Raw genomic sequence first — 18,948 nt, 5'->3', positions numbered from 1 at the left:
CCGGTCAAGCTGCACTGAACCAGAATCTCTGGAAAAAGCCTCAGAACAGCCATGCTGCAAAAGCGCGTTTTTTTTTTTTTTTGTTTAACGCTGTGAGGAAAGTTGGAGGCAGGCAGCAACAGAGGGACTCTGGGGGAATGGGTAAGGCATGGAAAGGGCGAATCTATATGCCTTTAAAGTGGGCACCATCAGCCACAACACCCCTGCTCAACTGGCAAAGAACAGGAGCCACCCCAGGCAGAAATCCAGGAGCTGATCAAGCTAGGTCCACACCTGCTGGGAGATGGAGAAATACTGAAGGCAGTCCAAGGGTGACTGTGGTTTTTCAGTGTTCTTTATCTCCACCTGCTGGTAGGCAGATACAACCCATCAGTTAATGGATTCATCTGCTGCTGATGACAAGGAAGAGGGGATTATTTTGGTTTGTTTTTGTTGTCGTTTACCTTTTATCGGTATTTATCAAGCCATTCTTGGCATACGCCCCTTGCCATTCTGGTTTTCTGTAATATAATTGCTATGATATGCATATTCATTATGGTTATTCTGAAGCCCAGAATGGCTGGGTGGGGGGATGAAGATGGAGATCCTCCAGGAACTGGTTGAGAAACCTGTATCTCATCTCCTTACCTTAATGAGAGGTAAAGGAATTCCACTAATAGAAGCTCCATCCATGAATTTCTTCAGATCCTGGTGAAGGAACTCAAAGACGAGGTAGAGTTTATTCTCTGTGTGAATGACATCTAGTAACCTAGGCCACAAAGAATAAACACAAGATGGGAGTGAAAAAAGTGAAAGGGGGACAAAGGTAGAGAGAGAGAGACAAAGAATAAAAGGAAGTGGTGGGGGGGGGGGGGAGGGGGGAAGAAGAGGTACAAAAAGTGTGGTGGAGTACAAGACAGAAAAATATTGCGATATTCACTATATTATTACACAGCCCATGTGTTTACAGCGTGCATTTCACAACCACAGTCCTCACCCCCAACTTACTTTTACAATATTGGGATGATTGAGCTCTTTCAGAAGAGAAATTTCTCGAATCGCTGTGCTGGGCACTCCCTCAGTTTCCCTATGAAGAAAAAGTAACCGAACCAGACTTTTAAAAAGACAAGGAAAAGACCACGAACATCACCTCAATGCCCTCCAAATGTCTGAGGCCTCAACTTTCACATATGTTTGTGTATTTATGTTTATTAAACTCTTGCTATATCAATTCTTGAAATGACTCAAATCAAAAACAAGATACAATTTTTATTTTTTTTTTGAGGGGGGGGGGGCAGAAGCAAAGCAAAAAAAAAATTTGCATTATTGTATATATAAGTTGAGATAAAATAGAAGTTAATAGTTAAAAAAATAAAAAAATTTAGACCATCTACAATAAATTAGTATCAAAAGAGAAGAACGACCTACACATTCTGATTATACATCTGTTTTAGTCCCCATTAATGGAAGGCAGCTTTCATGGAATAACTCTACAGCACTCACACTAAATTCGTGTTGCCACTGACCTCTGTTTGCTAAGAGTTTCTGTTTAAAGACTGTTAGAAAAAGGATAAATTATATCTTACCTGCTAATTTTATTTCTTTAGTTCCTTCAGACCAGTCCAAATTCATGGCTTATACACTCCTGCCAGCAAATGGCAGACTGAGAATCTACTGGATTCAAAGTTTCCCTATAAATCGTGTGCAGCCCACAGCCACAAAGTATGTCCTTACCAATGCAACTAAACCAAAGATAAACACTTAAAAACTTGCAAACTATGGAACAATTAGCAAACTTTAATCATCCAGTTAACTCTTGCTACAAAAACATCTGCTTATGCTCTCAAACATCTTCTCATTCTTCTTTACAGAAACTGTTCCTAGTGCACTCTGGACTGCTCTGGAGGGACTAATGGAAAGAAAATTGGGAGGCAAGATCTAGTTTCTCCTTCCTTAGTATCCCCCTAGGCCAGTCCATATGGGGGGAGGGAGTACCAAAATGGGGCCTTTTATGGGTGAGGAAAGTTCCAGAGCCACACACAAAATTCTCATTTCAAAAGCTGCTTCCTGGCATGCCTGCACATCAAAGCAAAAGTGCTTAAAAGAAATGCAAAAGACAACCAGGTGGCCACCCTGAAAGTGTCTTGTGGGAGGATGAGACTATGTTCTGCCCAAGAAGCAGCCTGTCCCCTTGTGGGATGAACCTTCAGAGGGAACTCCACACCCTTTCAGAACGCATGCTGACATGATGGCCACCTTGATCCACCTAGTTATTGTTGCTTTCTAGGATGCTTCCTTCCAAACAAAGCAACTCCTCTATCCTCTTGATTAGTGAATGACACAAGGGCAGAACTGGCGGGGACAAACTTTGTCCCGTATCTGTGAGAGGTGCAGTGCTGATGGTACGCAGAAAGGCTAATATCTACAGATGGTCAAGGTGCACTATTCACCTCTCTTCCTGTATGATTTAGCCAAAGGAAATGTACAGCAAAAGCACCCTTTCACCTTCCCTCTTCCTGAAAAGTAATTGAAAGGTAGTGGTTCATTACACTGCTGTCCAAGCAGCTGTATGATCAAAGAGGTCATATGAGGGTGAAGATTGGTGCAAGCCGTTTCCATCTGCTATGTGCTAATTGATTTAGGAGGGATGAAGGAGATAACAGTGGTGTGAGATGAAAGGTATGTGGGCGCCCGAGGCAATGGAGAAAAAGAAAATTATATTTTTTTGTGAGAATATGACCAGCCCATGAACCTTTCTTTGTAGGCAGTGAGATTAAGATGTTATCAAGGATGTGTATTAGCAAGAAACGTATTTTTCAATCATGTAAAAAATGGCAGAACCAAGTATTTGTACTGTTGAGCTAAGAACAATAGTATATAAGACCCCTGAGAAGGAGAGGCAGGGAGCACAAACAGTCCCACAGGTTCTGTCTCCATCACTGACCCGTCCCTACAGGCCCTCTCTCTCCATCCCCGCCATATCTCCATGGGCTCTATCCTCATCTGAACAAGCCTCGATCACTTATGATTTTATATTTAAATGTTTTTATTAAAGTATAGAAAGGAATATGCTGTGCAACTGTTTATAAATCATAAATAGAAAACAACAACTATAATAACCCCCTACCACTCTTCTAACCTTCCAACCCTAAACAATAGCAGACTTCTACTAGGAATCCTAAACCAACCTTGTTAAAATGTCCAAGGGTACAAATACAACCCGTTCTGTATTTTATTTATTTGTAGCATTTGTATCCCACATTTTCCCAATAATTTGCAGGCTCAATGTGGCTTACATTTGCCGTAATGGCGGTTGTCATTTCCGGGTAACAGAATTAAGTTGCATACATACATGGTAACATACATGTAACATAACATACGTGAACAGATCATGGTGTATCCCACATTTTTATGGCCTTCGGTAGTGCGTTCCATAGCTGCGTGCAGATGTATGAGAAACTGGTCGCGTATGTGATTTATATTTTAGTCCTTTGCAGTTAGGTAATGGAGATTGAGGAATGTGCGTGCTGATCTCTTTGCATTCCTGGTAGGCAAGTGGGGGAGAAATATGCCCTAAGAAGCACTGTTATGATCTGTGGATGAGTCAGTCATCAACAATCTCAGGATTTCAGTCTAGCTCTCCTGTCTTCCACAGATCCTTCCTACAATAGAAAGTAATCTTCTTAAAATATGAGCAAATTTTGCTAGTTGTGGCCAACGTTTGCTTTTTTTTTTTTTTTTTTTTTTTTAAACATCAAAATATTGTCTGCATCACTCAGTCCAGTTCATTAACAGGCTTCAAAGTAGAAAATGACATGGGGACAAAGTACGGGTTCTATCCCATCCCCACCAGATCTGTCCCTATCCCGTGTCATTCTCTACTACTGGGGTATCAACAGCTTTGATAGGTGTCTCTATAAGCTGGCTTTACTCTTTGATTGTGTATTCCATTTACCTCACTTCATTTTACTACAATAGTTACTAATTTTTTTTTTTTTACTGATTTTTGTATAAAGCAAAGCTACTTACCTGTAGAAGGTATACTCAGAGGACAGCAGGCTTCATATTCTCACCGTGGGTACACGCCAATCCACGTCGCCCAGTCTGGCATTTATGCCAAAGTAAAAAAAGTCAAAGCTTTGTGAAGCGCGCATTGAGCTCCAACGCACATACACGAGTGCCTACACACCCACTGCGAGAACACAGTCCTCTGTTTAATTTTAAAGCAAAAAGAATAAAAATAAAATAATGGAGACAACTCCAAGGGGAGAAGGGCGGGACTGTGAGAATATGAAGCTGCTGTCCTCAGAGAACACCTCCTACGCTTTCTCCGAGGACAAGCAGGCTTTCAATGTGGGGAACCCCTTGCATCCAGGCTCACCAAATGCAACAAACATTAGTTATTGGGACTTGCAACGGCGAGGACATAACACAGATTAACCTAAAAACTATATACAATCTGAATGAGGGTGCAGCCTGAAATAGAATAAAATGAGCCTAGGAGGGCGGAGTTGGATTCTAGACCCCAAACAGATTCTGCAATGCTGACTACCCAAACCGACTATCGCGTCAGGTAGCCTGCTCAAGGCAGTAGTGAGATATGAATGTGTGGACTGAAGACCATATTGCAGCCTTGCAAATTTCTTCAATGGAGGCTGACCTCCATTGGGCTACCGATGCAGCCATGGCTCCGATATTATGAGCCGAGACATGACCCTCCAAGGCCAGCCCAGCCTGGGCATAAGTGAAGGAAATGCAATCTGCAAGCCAAATTGAGATGGTGCATTTCCCGATGGCTACTCCATCCTGTTGGGATCAAAAGCAAACAAAAAGCTGGGCGGATTGTCTGTGGGGCCTTATCCGCTCCATGTAGTAGGCCAATGCTCTCTTGCAATCCAAGGTGTGCAAGCTGCTTTCCCCAGGAGGGGCACAAGGTCAGAGAAAAAAATGTTGGCAAGACAACTGACTGGTTCAGATGGAACTCCGACACCACCGTTTGGCAGGAACTTAAGGTGCGTGCAGAGGACTACTCTGCTGTAATGAAACTTGGTAAAAAGCACATCCACTACTAAGGCCTGAAGTTCACTGACCTTACAAGATGAAGTAACAGCCACCAAGGAAAACAACCTTCCAGGTCAAGTACTTCAGATAACAGGAATTCAGTGGCTCAAAAGGAGCTTTCATCAGCTGGTGTGAGAACAACATTGAGATCTCATGACACTGGTGGAAGTTTGACAGGGGGCTTTGACATAAGCAAACCTCTTGTGAAGCGAACAACTAAAGGCTGGCCAGAGATATGGCTTACCTTCTACACATTGATAAGCACTAATTGCACTGAGGTGAACCCTTATGGAGTTGGTCTTGAGACCACATTCTGACATGTGTAGAAAATACTCAAGCAGGGACTGTGTAGGACAAGTGAGAGGATCTAGGGACCTGCTCTCACACCAGACGGCCAAACCTCCTCCATTTAAAAGAGTAACACCTCTTAGTGGAATCTTTCTTAGAAGCCTGCAAGACCCGGGAGACGCCCTCCGAAAAAGACCCAAGGAAGTGAATTCTAGGCCCTCAACATCCAAGTCATGACACCCAGATATTGGAGGTTGGGATGCAGAAGTGACCCCTCATTCTGAATGATGAGGGTCAGAAAACACTCGGATCTCCACGGTTCTTTGGAGGATAATTCCAGAAGAAGAGGGAACCAAATCTGCTATGGCCAGTACGGCGCAATCAGAAACATGGTTCCGCGGTCTTGCTGAGTTTCAACTAGTTTTTTCCTACTAGAGGATGGGACGATACACATACATACTTGTCCCCCCAATTGAGGAGGAAGGCATCTGACACTAGCCTGCTGTGGGCCTGAAGCCTGGACAGAACTGAGGGACATTGTGGTGATCTGAGTGGCAAAAAGATCCACCGAGGGGGTGCCCACGCTCAGAAGATCTTGTGGGCCATGCCCATGTGAAGAACCCACTCTTGTGGTTGCATATCCTGCTCGCTTGTGGCCAGGGTGTTTATGCCTGCCAGATAAGTGTCTTGAAGGAACATGCCATGCAGGCGAACCCCAAATCCACATCTGGACAGCCTCCTGACACCGAGGGTGTGAGCCAGTGCCCCCCCCGCCCCCCGCTTGATGATGCTAATACACTGCAACCTGATTGTCCATTGAACAAGAATAATCTGATGGGACGCAAATCTCTGAAAGCCTTTAGAGCATTCCCAGACCGTTCAAAGCTCCAAGAGATTGAGCTGAAGATTCATTTCCTGGGGGAACCAAGTTCCTTGAGTGTGAAGCCAAATAAATTAGCTCCCCATCCCAGGAGAGAGGCATCCGTCGTCCGCACCTTTTGTCGCTGAGGAATTTGGAATAGAAGTCCCAGAGTCAAATTGGAATCAAATTGTCCACCACTGAAAAGAGAAAGCAAGCTCTGGGAACACTTGGAAAACATCCTCCAGACTCCCCGTGGCTTGATACACTGAGAAGCCAGGGTCCATTGAGCTGATCTCATGTGAAGACGTGTCATTGGTGTAATATACACTGTAGAGCCATGTGGCCCAGCAATCTCAACCTGCTGAGCTGTGACCTGCCGTAGAGGCTCGAACCTTGGACAACAGCAAAACAAGATTGTCTGCTCTGCCTTCCAGGAGGTAGGATCGAACCTTGTGTGTCGAGTAGGGCTCCTATGAACTCCAATAGCTGGACAGGGTGTAGATGGGATTTGGGTAGTTTAAAACAAACCCTAGTAGTTCCAGCACCCAAATAGTCATCCGCATGGACTCCCTAGCACTGTCCTCTGAGGTGCTCTTCACCAGCCAATCATTGAGATATGGGAACAAACAATACTCCCAAGTCTGCGTAGCGATACTGCGACTATCTCTAAACACTTGAAGACCACAGAGCTGGCACGATGCCAAAAGGCAACACATGGTACTGTTCCCAGCCGAAATCAAAGATACTTCCGGTGGGCAGGAAGTATCAGGATACGAGTATATGTACCCTTTAAGTGCAGAGAGCATAGCCAATTGTTTTTCTAAATCATTGGGAGAAGGGTGCCCAAGGAAATTATGCTGAACATTTCTTGGACTAGAAATTTGTTCAAGGCCCTTTGGTCTAGGATGGGACGCATCCCCCCTGTCTTCTTCTGCACAAGGAAGTACCAGGAATAGAATCCCTGCCACAGGTTCAATCGCATGGGCCTTGAGAAGGGCAGAGAGCTTCCTCTGCAAGTACCCTGCTACATGCTTGTGCTGAGAGCTGAATGAATGAGCTCTCGGTAGGCAATTTGGGGGTTTTAGCATGCCAATTGAAGGTGTATCTGAGACAGACTACTTGAGGAACCAACTAGTCGGAGTTATGAGAGGCCACCTTTGGTGACAAAATTTTAACCTCCCCCCGATCGGCAAGTTGTCCAGTACGGACGCTTTTACTGCGGACTATTCTCTGCTGAAGCCAGTCAAAAACTCTTCCCTTGCTTTAACTGGGGAGCAGCAGGGGCTGAGCCTGAGCAGGTTGACGAGCCGAAGGAGTGTACCTATGCCTAGAGTAGTAGTAGGGAGAACCCCTTGACTTGCCAAAAAACCTCTTAGATGAGGAGGTCAATACAGAAGGCGCCCGACGGACAGAGAAGAGATTGTATCAGTGTGCTTCTTCATTTGGTCAGCAACCTCCTCAACCTTCTCTTAAAAAGGTTATCCCCGGACAGGGGCATCCGCCAACCTCTGCTGAACAAAAATGTTCCAAGTCAGAAACATGCAGCCATTGCTATACTCTGAGAAGAGATTCTGGATGTCACATCAAGTAGGTGCCCCTGGCCAAGAACTTATTACACGCATTCTGCTGCTTGACCAACTGGCGAAAGGCTCGGCCTGCTCTGGAGGGAGCATATCTACCAAGTCTGACAGCTGTCCCACCGAGTTTCGCAAGTAACATTGGTAAAGAGTTGGTATGATTGAATACGGGAGATCAGCATTGAGGCCTGGTACATCTTCCTCCCAAAAGAATCCAGGGTTCTAGCTTCTCTGCCTGGGGATTCCGCCACCATGGAGTCGTAAGGCACCCGAGGCCTTACAAACCCAGGCTCACCGTGGATCTGATACGGGGTGTCAATCTTCTTGGGAACAACAGGGATTGACAGAGGGGATGCCCAGTTCCTGACGAGGACTGCCTTGAGTATCTCGTAGAGAGGAGCCGTCATAGCCTCCTTAGGAGATGTATAATCCAGGACCTCTAGCATCTTGGCCCTGGACTTGTCCTCCACCTCCAAAGGAAATGGAATGGCATCAGCCATTTCCTTTACAAAAAACAGGAAAGAAAGGCTCTCTGGTGGAGACAGTCTCCTTTCAGGTGGTGGGGAGGGCTCAGAAGGAATTCCATAAGACTCGTCAGAGGAAAAGTATCTGGGATCCTCCTCCGATTCCCTTGAGCGCTCCCCTCCTTGGTGTCGCACAAGATCTCCCTATGGGATGTCAGAAACTGAGCCTGCCTTGATGCCATGTCCTTGAGAGCGGCATTGAGAGACCAGCTCCTGCCTCGACTCCAGCGAAGCTTCCTCCATTGACTCCAGCCTGGGTGACAGTCGACACCGGGGTCACACTGCAGGTTAAGGACAAGGTGGGGCCAAAGCGGGAGGTATGGCAGGTGCAAGTATCCCTGATACCGAAGCACAGCGCTGCATGAGGTCATCCAGCAGCTCAGGAAGCAAGGCCCGGATGCACTCATTGAGGCCAACATTGGGAAAAAGCTAGGGCATCAGCTGAGGCACAGGTTGCAGAACTGATACAGGAGCAGGATCTCGGCTGCTTGGAAACAAGCGCATCGGCACCTCCTGTAACGAGGGAGAGCGGTCCTCCCGGTGCCGACGCTTCTTGGGTGCTGAATCAGCGCCCAGAGCTCCCTGTACCGTGTATCAAGTGTGACCGATGACTGCTTCTTGGCCTTTGCCCGAAGCACGTCATCTATGCTCCTCTGTGCCAAAGAGGACAACATCGAATCTTCACATCGCCCCTGGGGACGGGTCCAACAATGGACGGTCCCAGGGGGCCTGCACAGCAGGAGGCCTCGAGACAGGTGGAGACCCACTCGATGCCTCACTGCTCCCAGTCTAGAGGTCTCGTAGCAGCCATGCTTACTGATGCTCCCGGTACGACACTCTACGTTGATGCCAACATCGAGGAACCAGACCGGACTTCAAAAATCTTTTCACATTTAGCCTCCCGGGAAACCTGGGTCCTCTTCTTCATACGAAGACTGAAAACACAGTTAGCAGGGCTATGGTCGGGCCCAAGACACTACAGATACCAAGAATGGGTGTCCTTTCTTGAGATGGTCCGGTTGCACCAGGTACAACGCTTGAAGCCACTGGAGTATTTGTGGGCATGGACAGGAAGACCTTGCCGACCAAATCAAATGACTCGATGGTGCCTGAAAAAGGGGTGAAGGCACGAAAAAAGGGAGTACCCAACCAGAGTCAGAGCCTAAAAGCAGCCCACGTAAAAAATAAAGGAAACAAACGTGGGCAAAAAACTACTAAGAAAAAAAGGGGGGTGGGGATTCCCCAAAAAAGAAACAAACCTCAAAAAGGAAGAAAAGAAAGGCTGAAGGCACTCATAAAAGCTCTAATACCGGGTGTATGAAGAGAGGCCAAAAAGCACAACTGCTCTCCACACGGAAAAAAAACAAAACTGAGAAGACCGCATTCTCACGGCAGGCAGGAAGGCACTCAAGCATGCGCAGTGGAGTGCGGCTCACACTTCACAAATCTCTTTTTACTTTGGCATAAATGCCAGACAGGGCAACGCGGATTGGCGTCTACCCACGTGTGAGAATATGCAAGCCTGCTTGTCCTCAGAGAATAAACATTACAAATGTGAGATTGCCTTGTTTGTAGTTTTTTTCTTTGTGATCCGCTTATCAGGTCGGTAAGCGCCCCAAGAGTCATCAGTTGGGGTAGGATGTGTTGGGTGTGGACCAGGTAGTCCTGACTATGGTTCTGACCCACATGTCTCTTTGTGTATCCCATTTACCTTGCTTCATTTTGCTACAAACAGTTACTAATCTTTTTTTTTAAACTCATTTTTGTATAATAAAAAACATTGCAAAATGTGAGATTTCCTGGTTTGTAGTTTTCTTTTGTGATGCACTTATCAGGTTGGTAAGTGCATCTAGAGTTATCAGTTGGGGTAGGGTATGTTAGGTGTGGAGCAGGTAGTTCTGGCTCTGGTTCTGACCCACGCATCGTTCTCTAATGCAGACGACAATGTTTTGATTTTTTTGACAACAGCAAAAGTACTGGTCAAAACTGGCAAAAAACTTGTACGGAGCTCCTGTGCATTCCTGCTACCAGAACATCCGAGAGGACTTGTTCTATTGTGGGAAGGACTGTGGAAGATAGGAGAGCTAGACTGAATCCTGAGATTGTTGGACATATTATTCAGACAAATCATGTAATAGATATTACAATATTGGGTTTGGGATCATCCTCCAATGTTCTGACATTGGAGGAATTTGTTCTATAATCTTAAGGTGATGGAGACACAGGATGCCTGCTACACCATTAAATGCAAGACGACTTTAGGGGTGATATGGTAAAATTATGTCTTACCTGATAATTTTCTTTCCTTTAGTCACAGTAGATGAATCCAGGAACTGGTGGGTTGTATCCATCTACCAGCAGGTGGAGATAGAGAACATTGAAGAGAAAGCAGTGACCCTCGACGTCCAGCTCTGTCACTTCAGTATAGGTCACATCCCCAAAGCAGAGGAAAAGATACCAACCAAAAAAAGAACTTCTCCTCACAACAGTGTCGCAAAAGCCTAACACGGCTCCCCGGAGCTCTCGGTACCGCGCATGGAAGGAGATCGATGACGGTGCTTCTTAGCCTTCGCTCAACGCCTGTCATTGAGACTCCTCGGTACCGAAGGAGGAGGATGTGGAATCCTCACGCCTCCTCGGGGCCGGGTCCAACGAAAGTCGATTCCAGGGGGCCTGCATAGCAGGCCTCGAGACAGGTGGAGACCCACTCGATGCCTCGCTGCTCCCAGCGCAATAAGGTCATTTGTCAGCCATTACCTGCGCTCTCGAAGATGATGCTTCCCTCGACGTCGCCGACCTCGGTACCGAGGACGTGGTCGAATGACCGGACCGATCAGCAAAACGTTTTTCATGTTGAGCCTCCCGAGACACTTGGGTCCGTTTTTTTTATTAAAGAGCACAGCTTACAAGCAGCTGGCAAATGATCGGGCCCAAGGCACTGGAGACACCACGCGTGGGGGGTCGGTACCCAAGATGGTCCGGTTGCACCAAGTACAACGCTTGAAGCCGCTGGGTGTCCTCGATGACATGGATGGAAAAAAGGGGGCTGCGAAATTAAAGGACTCGATTGTGCCAATTAAAAAGGCACAAAACAAGAAAATAAACCTCGGCCGAGCAGCCTAAAAGACGGCCGCGACAAAAAAAGAAGGAAACAAACAGTGGAAAAAAAAAATCTAAGAATAAGGGAAAACTAAATGGGGTTTTTAAAAAAATATATTTATGAAAACACTAAAAACGAAAAAGAAAAAAGGGAAGCGGTAAATGCTAGACGAAGTCTCCTGGGACAAAAATGAGCACAGCGGAATACCATGTCACTCAAGACGCGGATAAAAAAAGAACTGAGGAGGGCTCACGCTGCGGGTGGGAAGCCATTCGCGCATGCGCGGTTCGCTCTGCCCACACGTCGGTGCATTCTACTACGTTTTTGCTTGCTTAAAGATTTGCCGATCTCCAGGGCCGTCGCAGACGACGACCCAATCATGAGAACAAGCAGCTTGCTTGTCCTAGGAAAATGAAGGATTACCATGGAGACCGAGAGAAACCTGAGAGGAGTGAACTAGCCTCAAAATGTAACATTTCTCACAGAAACATGGAGTCAACAGCCCTAAGCCTGACTAAACCCCATCCGTACTGCCATGCTCTGAGAAAGGGAAAGTTAAAAACCTACAGTAGGATCCCAAATCCTGATCCCTTTCTCCCCTCCATTAATGATGTACACACACCCTGAACCCGAACCTCCTCGAGAAGGGTCCGGAAATATCCATAGTGCAACTGTAAGAGGGTGCACCCAAACCATGTCACCCAGTGAGGAACAGGCATGTCCAGCAGAAGATCAGATAGTCAGTACTTTCCAAGCTGCAGCTGAAGGCCACAGAACAGCCGAAAGGGTCTACTGGGCCTCCAACCTCACCCTTGGGAAGCTGAAGGAGAGACAAAGCTGTGGGAGACCCGAGGACTCCCATAGGAGTCTGCAAACTGCCCCAGGCCTCCTTCGTAGAAGCCCTTAAATACCAAATATGAAGAAACAGAGCGATCCACCCCAGTTCCCTAGTCATCTTCTGAAAGGCTTACATATAAAACTGCTGGAATTGCTGGCAAATCGGGCCCCAAGAGAGCGCCGGCGCTTCAGCCTTGCCAGGTGGTGTGGCAGAAAAGATGGCGTGCGCCCAAGAAAACAGCTGCCCTGCGCCCTCCAAAACGAGCCAGGAAGAAGCACAATGCTCCACGGAGTCAGGCTTTACAGTGGAGCTCCGGCACGGGAAACAGCAGAAGCTCAGACGCTCCCACACCCGGAACTGCCTTTGCTCTCCCCACCGGCGCAGGTAGGGCAATGACTACTCACCCCCTCGGGAATCACTGTCGCATGCTAATTCAGTCCTCACACCCCTCAGCAGGTACTGCAAACCGGCATGAGCTTGCCGCGTTGGATAAATCAGATTAAGGGTGTTTTTTTTTTTTGTGGGGGGGGGGGGGGGGTTACAGTGCCTGAATGGCATTTATTTTTAAGTCAGGAGAGGACGGTGGAGCAAAAGAAACCTCAGACTTTTTTTTAGTTTCAACAATTTTTATTGATGATTCATCAATGTAAATAATCAACACGTTCAATGTACAACCAAAATAGAAATTACCATATCCTTCTGCATACGAAAGAGAGAAAATTTTTTTTTTTTTGATGATGCCACTATTAACATTTCCTCCCTCCCCCAACTCAGCTTCAAACCCCATCCCTCACTCGCACTTTATTATTATCTCAATTCTTCAAGGAAGTGCATAAACATATGAACCATTTACAAAATGGTCACATACAACAACCACAAAGGTCAATGTGCAGTGTAACTATGTATGCCCTGCATCCTATTATAGGTGGAACATTAAATATACTAATAAAACCCCTGCAAGCGAGAGACCTTGTCTCTTATAGTCTACCTCAGACTCTTTTTAAAGTTGGAGAGTGAGAACCACAAACCCTGGTCAGGCAGAAAGGAGGGGGAAGATGGAGGAGGAAGCGAGGGACCTGGCACCACCAGGTGTGCGCCCAAGTCCCAGGACACCCGAGACCCCAGAAGCTCAACTAGACCCAGGGGACCAGGCTAGGAGCCAATCCAGAGCTGCACGGTTATGACCATCCACCTGCTAGATAGAGAGAATACTGAGGTTAAGGTGGCTGCACATGACCACATATAGTAAACCTCTGAAATTCTCTCTCTCTCCGCCTGCTGGTAGAGGGACATAACCCACAAGTCTCTGGATTGGATCTGTGGGATGCTATGGAGATAATATTTGTGACAAAATGCCTAGCCACCCGCTTGGGGTTACCCTGCGGCCACTTAGAGAGTCTATCCCCAGTACAGCTCAGGTCTACCTGCACCCGTCGCTCATGTTCTACACTAGCACCCTCCTCCCACCGACTGGGTCACAACCGCCTCTGGGTGAGTCTACCGCTCTCCAATTATCCCCAGTGATTTCTAGGTTACTGGAGCCACACTCCCAGTGGTCCCACAGTTCCCAGAAAGCACTCACAGACACAACACACAAACCACCAGTATTCTTTATCAGTCCAGACAGGCAGAGAGAACAAATGTGTTTATTCTCAGAACTTGGAACAGTGGACAAAAAAAATGTACAATTAGCAAACAGTAACAAGTAACTGAAAATTGGATCAATTAGAAAACTAACTAAACATTTGCATACTTCCTAGAAAGTACCTGGGGAGATCAAGTCATATATAACGGTTCACCAGTTATCAAATATAACTGTTTTTTTTACAGGGCTTCGGAGAAGAGCTCTCTCTCTCTTCTACCGGGCTGAAACTGAACGCAAAACCAGTAAAGTCCAAATGAGATGAGATCCTGGGCCAATCGGAGCCCAGTCAACAAGATTTCAAATATATACTGCTTCTTGCTTTCTGTTTGTGTCAAACTAAAGGAAACACACTTAGGGCAAGATGCACTAAACTTTAATGACCCTTTAACGAAGAAATTTTCAACTGTAGCATGCTTTAAAGGCCTTTTTCCGACGAAGCTAGCAGCTAATGAAAACGGAATGCAAACGAGTAACTACCATTGAAATGTGGGCGATTCGGAATGCACAAACCATACCGACGATTGAACCGATTCATTTACCACAAAATATTTAACGTGAGATCAGAGCTGTCGTTAAGGCCTGACCTGTCACTCCCCACTTCCCCCTGCAGCATACAAATCCAAGCTGGCATATTTAAAAGTGAGATTAAATAAAAATGCTACCAATAAAGAACGACGAGGTGGATGCAGTACTTCCTAGGCTTCCCCCTGCATTAAAAAAAAGCAAAAATTGAACGGGAGGGGGCAAAGGCACTCGTCAGGAGCATCCTGTATGGACGGCCTTGCCCCCCCCCCGCACGAAACTCCAAATTTTAGCAGCCCCGGTCCCCCTCCCTTCCTGTTCCTTTCTCTCTACTCTCCCAGAGCTCCGCCTCCCGCCATCCTCCGCCCCCGTGCCCCGCCCCCCCGAGGGCGTCGCCGCTCCCCCCCTCCACATTACCGGGCCCGCACAGCGCCTCTCACCTGTATGTGAAGGCGCTGCACGGGCAAGAGGAACAGCAGATCGCTGCCAGTCTTCTTCAGGATGTCTCTCTCCTTTCCTGACCTGGGCCCGCCCCCGTCTGACATAGGTTACTTACGTCAGACGGGGGCGGGCCCAGGTCAGGGAAGGAGAGAGACGTCCTGAAGACTGGCGGCGATCTGCTGTTCCTCTTGCCCGTGCAGCGCCTTCACACAGAGGTGAGAGGCGCTGTGCGGGCCCGGTAATGCGGGGGGGGGGGGGGCAGGGAAATATCAAATACATTTTATAGGCTTAAAACACACTGTTTCTTCACAATATTGTTCCTTTTTATACTTTTAAGAAAATATTTAAATATAAAATCATAAGTGTTTTGAAGCTTGAGCAGATGAGGACAGCACTCACAGAGACGGGGCAGGGATGGGGTCAAAGCCTGTAGGGACAGGACTGGTACAAACTTTGTCCCCATGTCATTCTTTACTCTTAATATTGCCGCACAGCATCCTTCTGACATCCAATTTATGGAGCCATTATCTGCTCCTCATTCCTTACTGCGTCCAACACTGGGAGCACAATATACTGATCAACATGGAATGTAGATACCAACTTCAGAAGAAAGCTGCACCAACCATCTATATTTAGATCTCTCTCCTGCAACTGAAGAACCTTGGAGCCTCTGCACTGGCCACCGTTGTCCCGAGATCAATTTCTGACTACCCCTAATGCTGAACAATGCTCAAGAAGGTACCCTGCGCCAGACTCCATGCGCCTTGGTCTAAGTTTCTGCTTAGAAAATCCAACTGCATGTTCTTAACCCGTCACATGTGCTGTCATGCAGTACAATAGATGATGCTCTGCCCAATCCATTAGCATTGATGTTTCCTCAGCCACCTGTATACTTTGTGCTGCCCTGACAATTCACATATATTATCACCATTGCCTGATATCAAACTGCCTTGCCCTGGATCAACGTATTCACTATTGTTCCAACCAGCTGATCGACCGTGACGTCTTGTGCCACCTTTTCCAGCCCTTGAGGTTGGCATCCATCATCACAATGATCCACTCTGGAGACTCTAGATAATTTTTTTTCTCTCTTTTCCAAATTTACTCCCTGCAGTCACCAAGTCTCTCTCAGCTTTAATCTCGCATTCAACTGAAGTGACTGGTGGCCATCAAGTTAATAGTACTCTCTAGCGGGGCCCTGTGAGCTCTGATCCACAGGATTACCTGGAGTGTAGCTGCCATCAACCCCAAAACCTAGAAGAAGTTCCAACCTTGAAGCTGCATGTTACTTGAGCAATTTCTGTATCCGAGATCACAATATCACTGATCTTGCTTTGATAAGGAATACATTCCCTGATGTGTGTACTATCACCTGCACTGGACTCAGCTAGCTCTTGGCTGGATCAACCATCTAGCCCAACTCCTTCAGGAACTGCATCACAACTTTCAGGACTTGCTTGCCTCCCTGGAAGCCTTCACTCAACCAACTATTGTCCAAATACAGATGCACCAAGATTCCTTCTTTGCACAACACCGCCACTACCAACACACTTTGGAAAAGATTCTTGGGGCTGTTGCTAGCTGGAATGGCAGAGCACAAAACCTGGAAGTGCTACCCTAGCACTGTGAACCAAAGGAACATGATGCCCTTGCCAAAATGAGAACATGGAGATATGCTTGTTACATCTAAGGATGTTAGAAACTTCCCCTGCCTCACATGACTAACTGCAGGGTATCCATATGAAAACTGGGAACTCCAAGAGCCCGTTTACCCTTTTGAGATCCAAAGTAGGCTTAAAGGAGAAATTAAGTCCTACCTGCTAATTTGCTTTCTTTAGTCCCTCCGGACCGCCCAGCTGAACTAATGGGTTGTGCACGCCTTCCAGCAGGTGGAGACCGAGAACAACGTTTCTCGAGAGAGCCAGAATCCAGCCCAGCACTCTCAATTCCCAGTATATTTGTAACAAAGCAGAAGAAAGGACGATCCAACTGTGCTCCACTGGGTTGTACAGCCACTCATACACAAATAGGTAGAAGCATGCTGGTTCATGTCCAAAGCAATAAGGAAATGAAAGGAGCTTTGTGTATGAACAAAATTTTTTTTTTTGTCTTCTGAGCGTTCACCCAGAGAGAGAGACAAAGCAACACCAACGAACCTACAAAAACGAAAACAAGCTGCACAGAGAGGGCGCTGGGTCAGTCCAGTCTGGAGGGACTAAAGCAGGTAGGACCTAATTTCTCCTTCCTTAGCGTTCCTCCAGATCGGCCCAGCTGAACTGATGGGAAGTACCAAAGCAGTCAATTAAGGGAGAGACCGTAACAGCCCCGTCAACACTCTCGCGCCAAAAATCAAATCCCGACAGGCCTGAACATCCACTCTGTAATGTTTAACAAAGGAATGCAGAGAGGACCATGTGGCCGCCTGAGCAATCAATGAGCACTCCGCCCATGAAGCCGCCAGGCCTCTAGTAGAGTGAGCCCAAATTCCCGCCAGAATAGGTCTGTTCTGCAGAATGTAAGCAGAAGAAATCGCCTCCTTAATCCATTTCACTAACGTAGCTTTAGATGCCACAAAACCTCCAAGACCTCCACAAACAGGTGATCCGACCAACAAAATCCTCGGTCCGCTGCACATATACTTTCAACACCCATCGGACATCAAGCCTGTGTAGTGAATGCTGCTCCTCTGACCCTTGAAAGAACCCAGGGTCAGCAGGACCAGTGACTGACTGACATGAAAGGCCGACAAAACCTTCGGCAAAAAACGAGGGCACCGGCCTCAAGACTACGTGATTCACCAAGAATTCCAAAAAGGATGCTCTACAGGATAAAGCCTGCAACTCTGATACTCTCCTTGCCGATGAAATAGCCACAAGAAAAAACGTCTTCAAGGTAAGGTCCTTGAGAGAAATAGAAACTAATGGCTCAAAAGGAGCTCAAACAGAGCTGAAAGCACCAGATTAAGATTCCAAGATGGAAAGGAAGGACATCGAGGTTGACGTAGAACATTGATGCCCCTATTAAAAAAAAAGTGTATCTGGATGAGTACCCAAGGACTTGTCTTGACACGTTCCTGAAGAACCGACAAAGCTGCGAGCTGAACTTTAAGCAAAGTCAACGCCAAGCCTCTATCTGAAGAACTTCAGAACCTGAGGAACTGAAGTCTGCAGAGAGACGAGTCCCCACTCAGCACACCAGGCCTCAAAAATCTTCCAGACCTGAACACTGGCTAAAAAGGTGGAATGACAGCAGGATTGAAGTATGGTCCCTATGATGTCCACTGAGTAGCCATGCCTTTTCAACCTAGCCCTTTCAAAAGCCAAGCCATAAGATAAAATCGTGCTGGGTCTGGAATGAGCACAGGGCCTTGGGACAAGAGATCGACCACTTCCGGAAGTCAAAGACTGGGCTCTACGAGAAGGCGCTGTAAATCTGCACACCAAGGCCGTCTTGGCCAATCAGGAGCTACCAGAATCACCAGGCCCGCATGCCTCATCTTTTGAATGACTCTCCCAATCAATGACCAGGGAGAAAATACATACATCAGGCCCACTGGCCACTGGCGTAGCAACGCATCCAAACCTTCCAAGCTGTGTTCCTTCCTGCGGCTGAAAAAATGCTAATCCATGGCATTGCGCTGAGTCACCATTAAATGCATCACCGGAGGACCCCACATCTGAACTATCATTTCGAAAGACTGTGAGCTGAGAGACCATTTCCTGGGATCCAGGGATAGACGACTGAGAAAATCCGCTTGTATACTGAGGACTCCTGCTAAATGAGAGGCCGACAGATCTAGTTGGTGCGTCTCCGCCCATTGCATGATCTTCATTGTCTCCTGTGCCAACATGCAACTCCTGGTACCACCCTGCCAATTGATATATGCAACTGCCATCGCATTGTCCGATAAGATTCTCACCACCTTGCCCTCCAGAAGGCTCTGAAAGTGGAGTAGTGCTAGACGAATGGCTCTGGTCTCTTAAGAGGTTGCAGGAGCAGTTCATCCCCGCTACCGACCAGAGACCTTGCGCTGGGAGACCCAAGCAAAGGGCTCCCCAGCCTTGAAGACTGGCTTCCGTGGTCACCCGGCCCTTCAACAAATTGCCAGTCC

The 18,948-nt window shown here is 47.0% G+C and overlaps 1 protein-coding gene across 1 annotated transcript in view; it reads right to left on the bottom strand.

The window, feature by feature from the left end:
* Nucleotides 1–18,948, bottom strand: part of CDK2 (cyclin dependent kinase 2) — a 115,963-nt gene that overhangs the window by 92,819 nt on the left and 4,196 nt on the right. The window contains 2 exon segments of the mRNA XM_030196740.1: nt 628–748; nt 989–1,066. Of these exon segments, the coding sequence (XP_030052600.1) occupies nt 628–748; nt 989–1,066 (199 nt within the window).

The sequence above is a fragment of the Microcaecilia unicolor genome, chromosome 3 (genome assembly GCF_901765095.1).
Source record: "Microcaecilia unicolor chromosome 3, aMicUni1.1, whole genome shotgun sequence".
In the NCBI taxonomy this organism is placed as follows: domain Eukaryota; kingdom Metazoa; phylum Chordata; class Amphibia; order Gymnophiona; family Siphonopidae; genus Microcaecilia; species Microcaecilia unicolor.
This window is presented reverse-complemented; position numbering and strand designations above follow the sequence as displayed.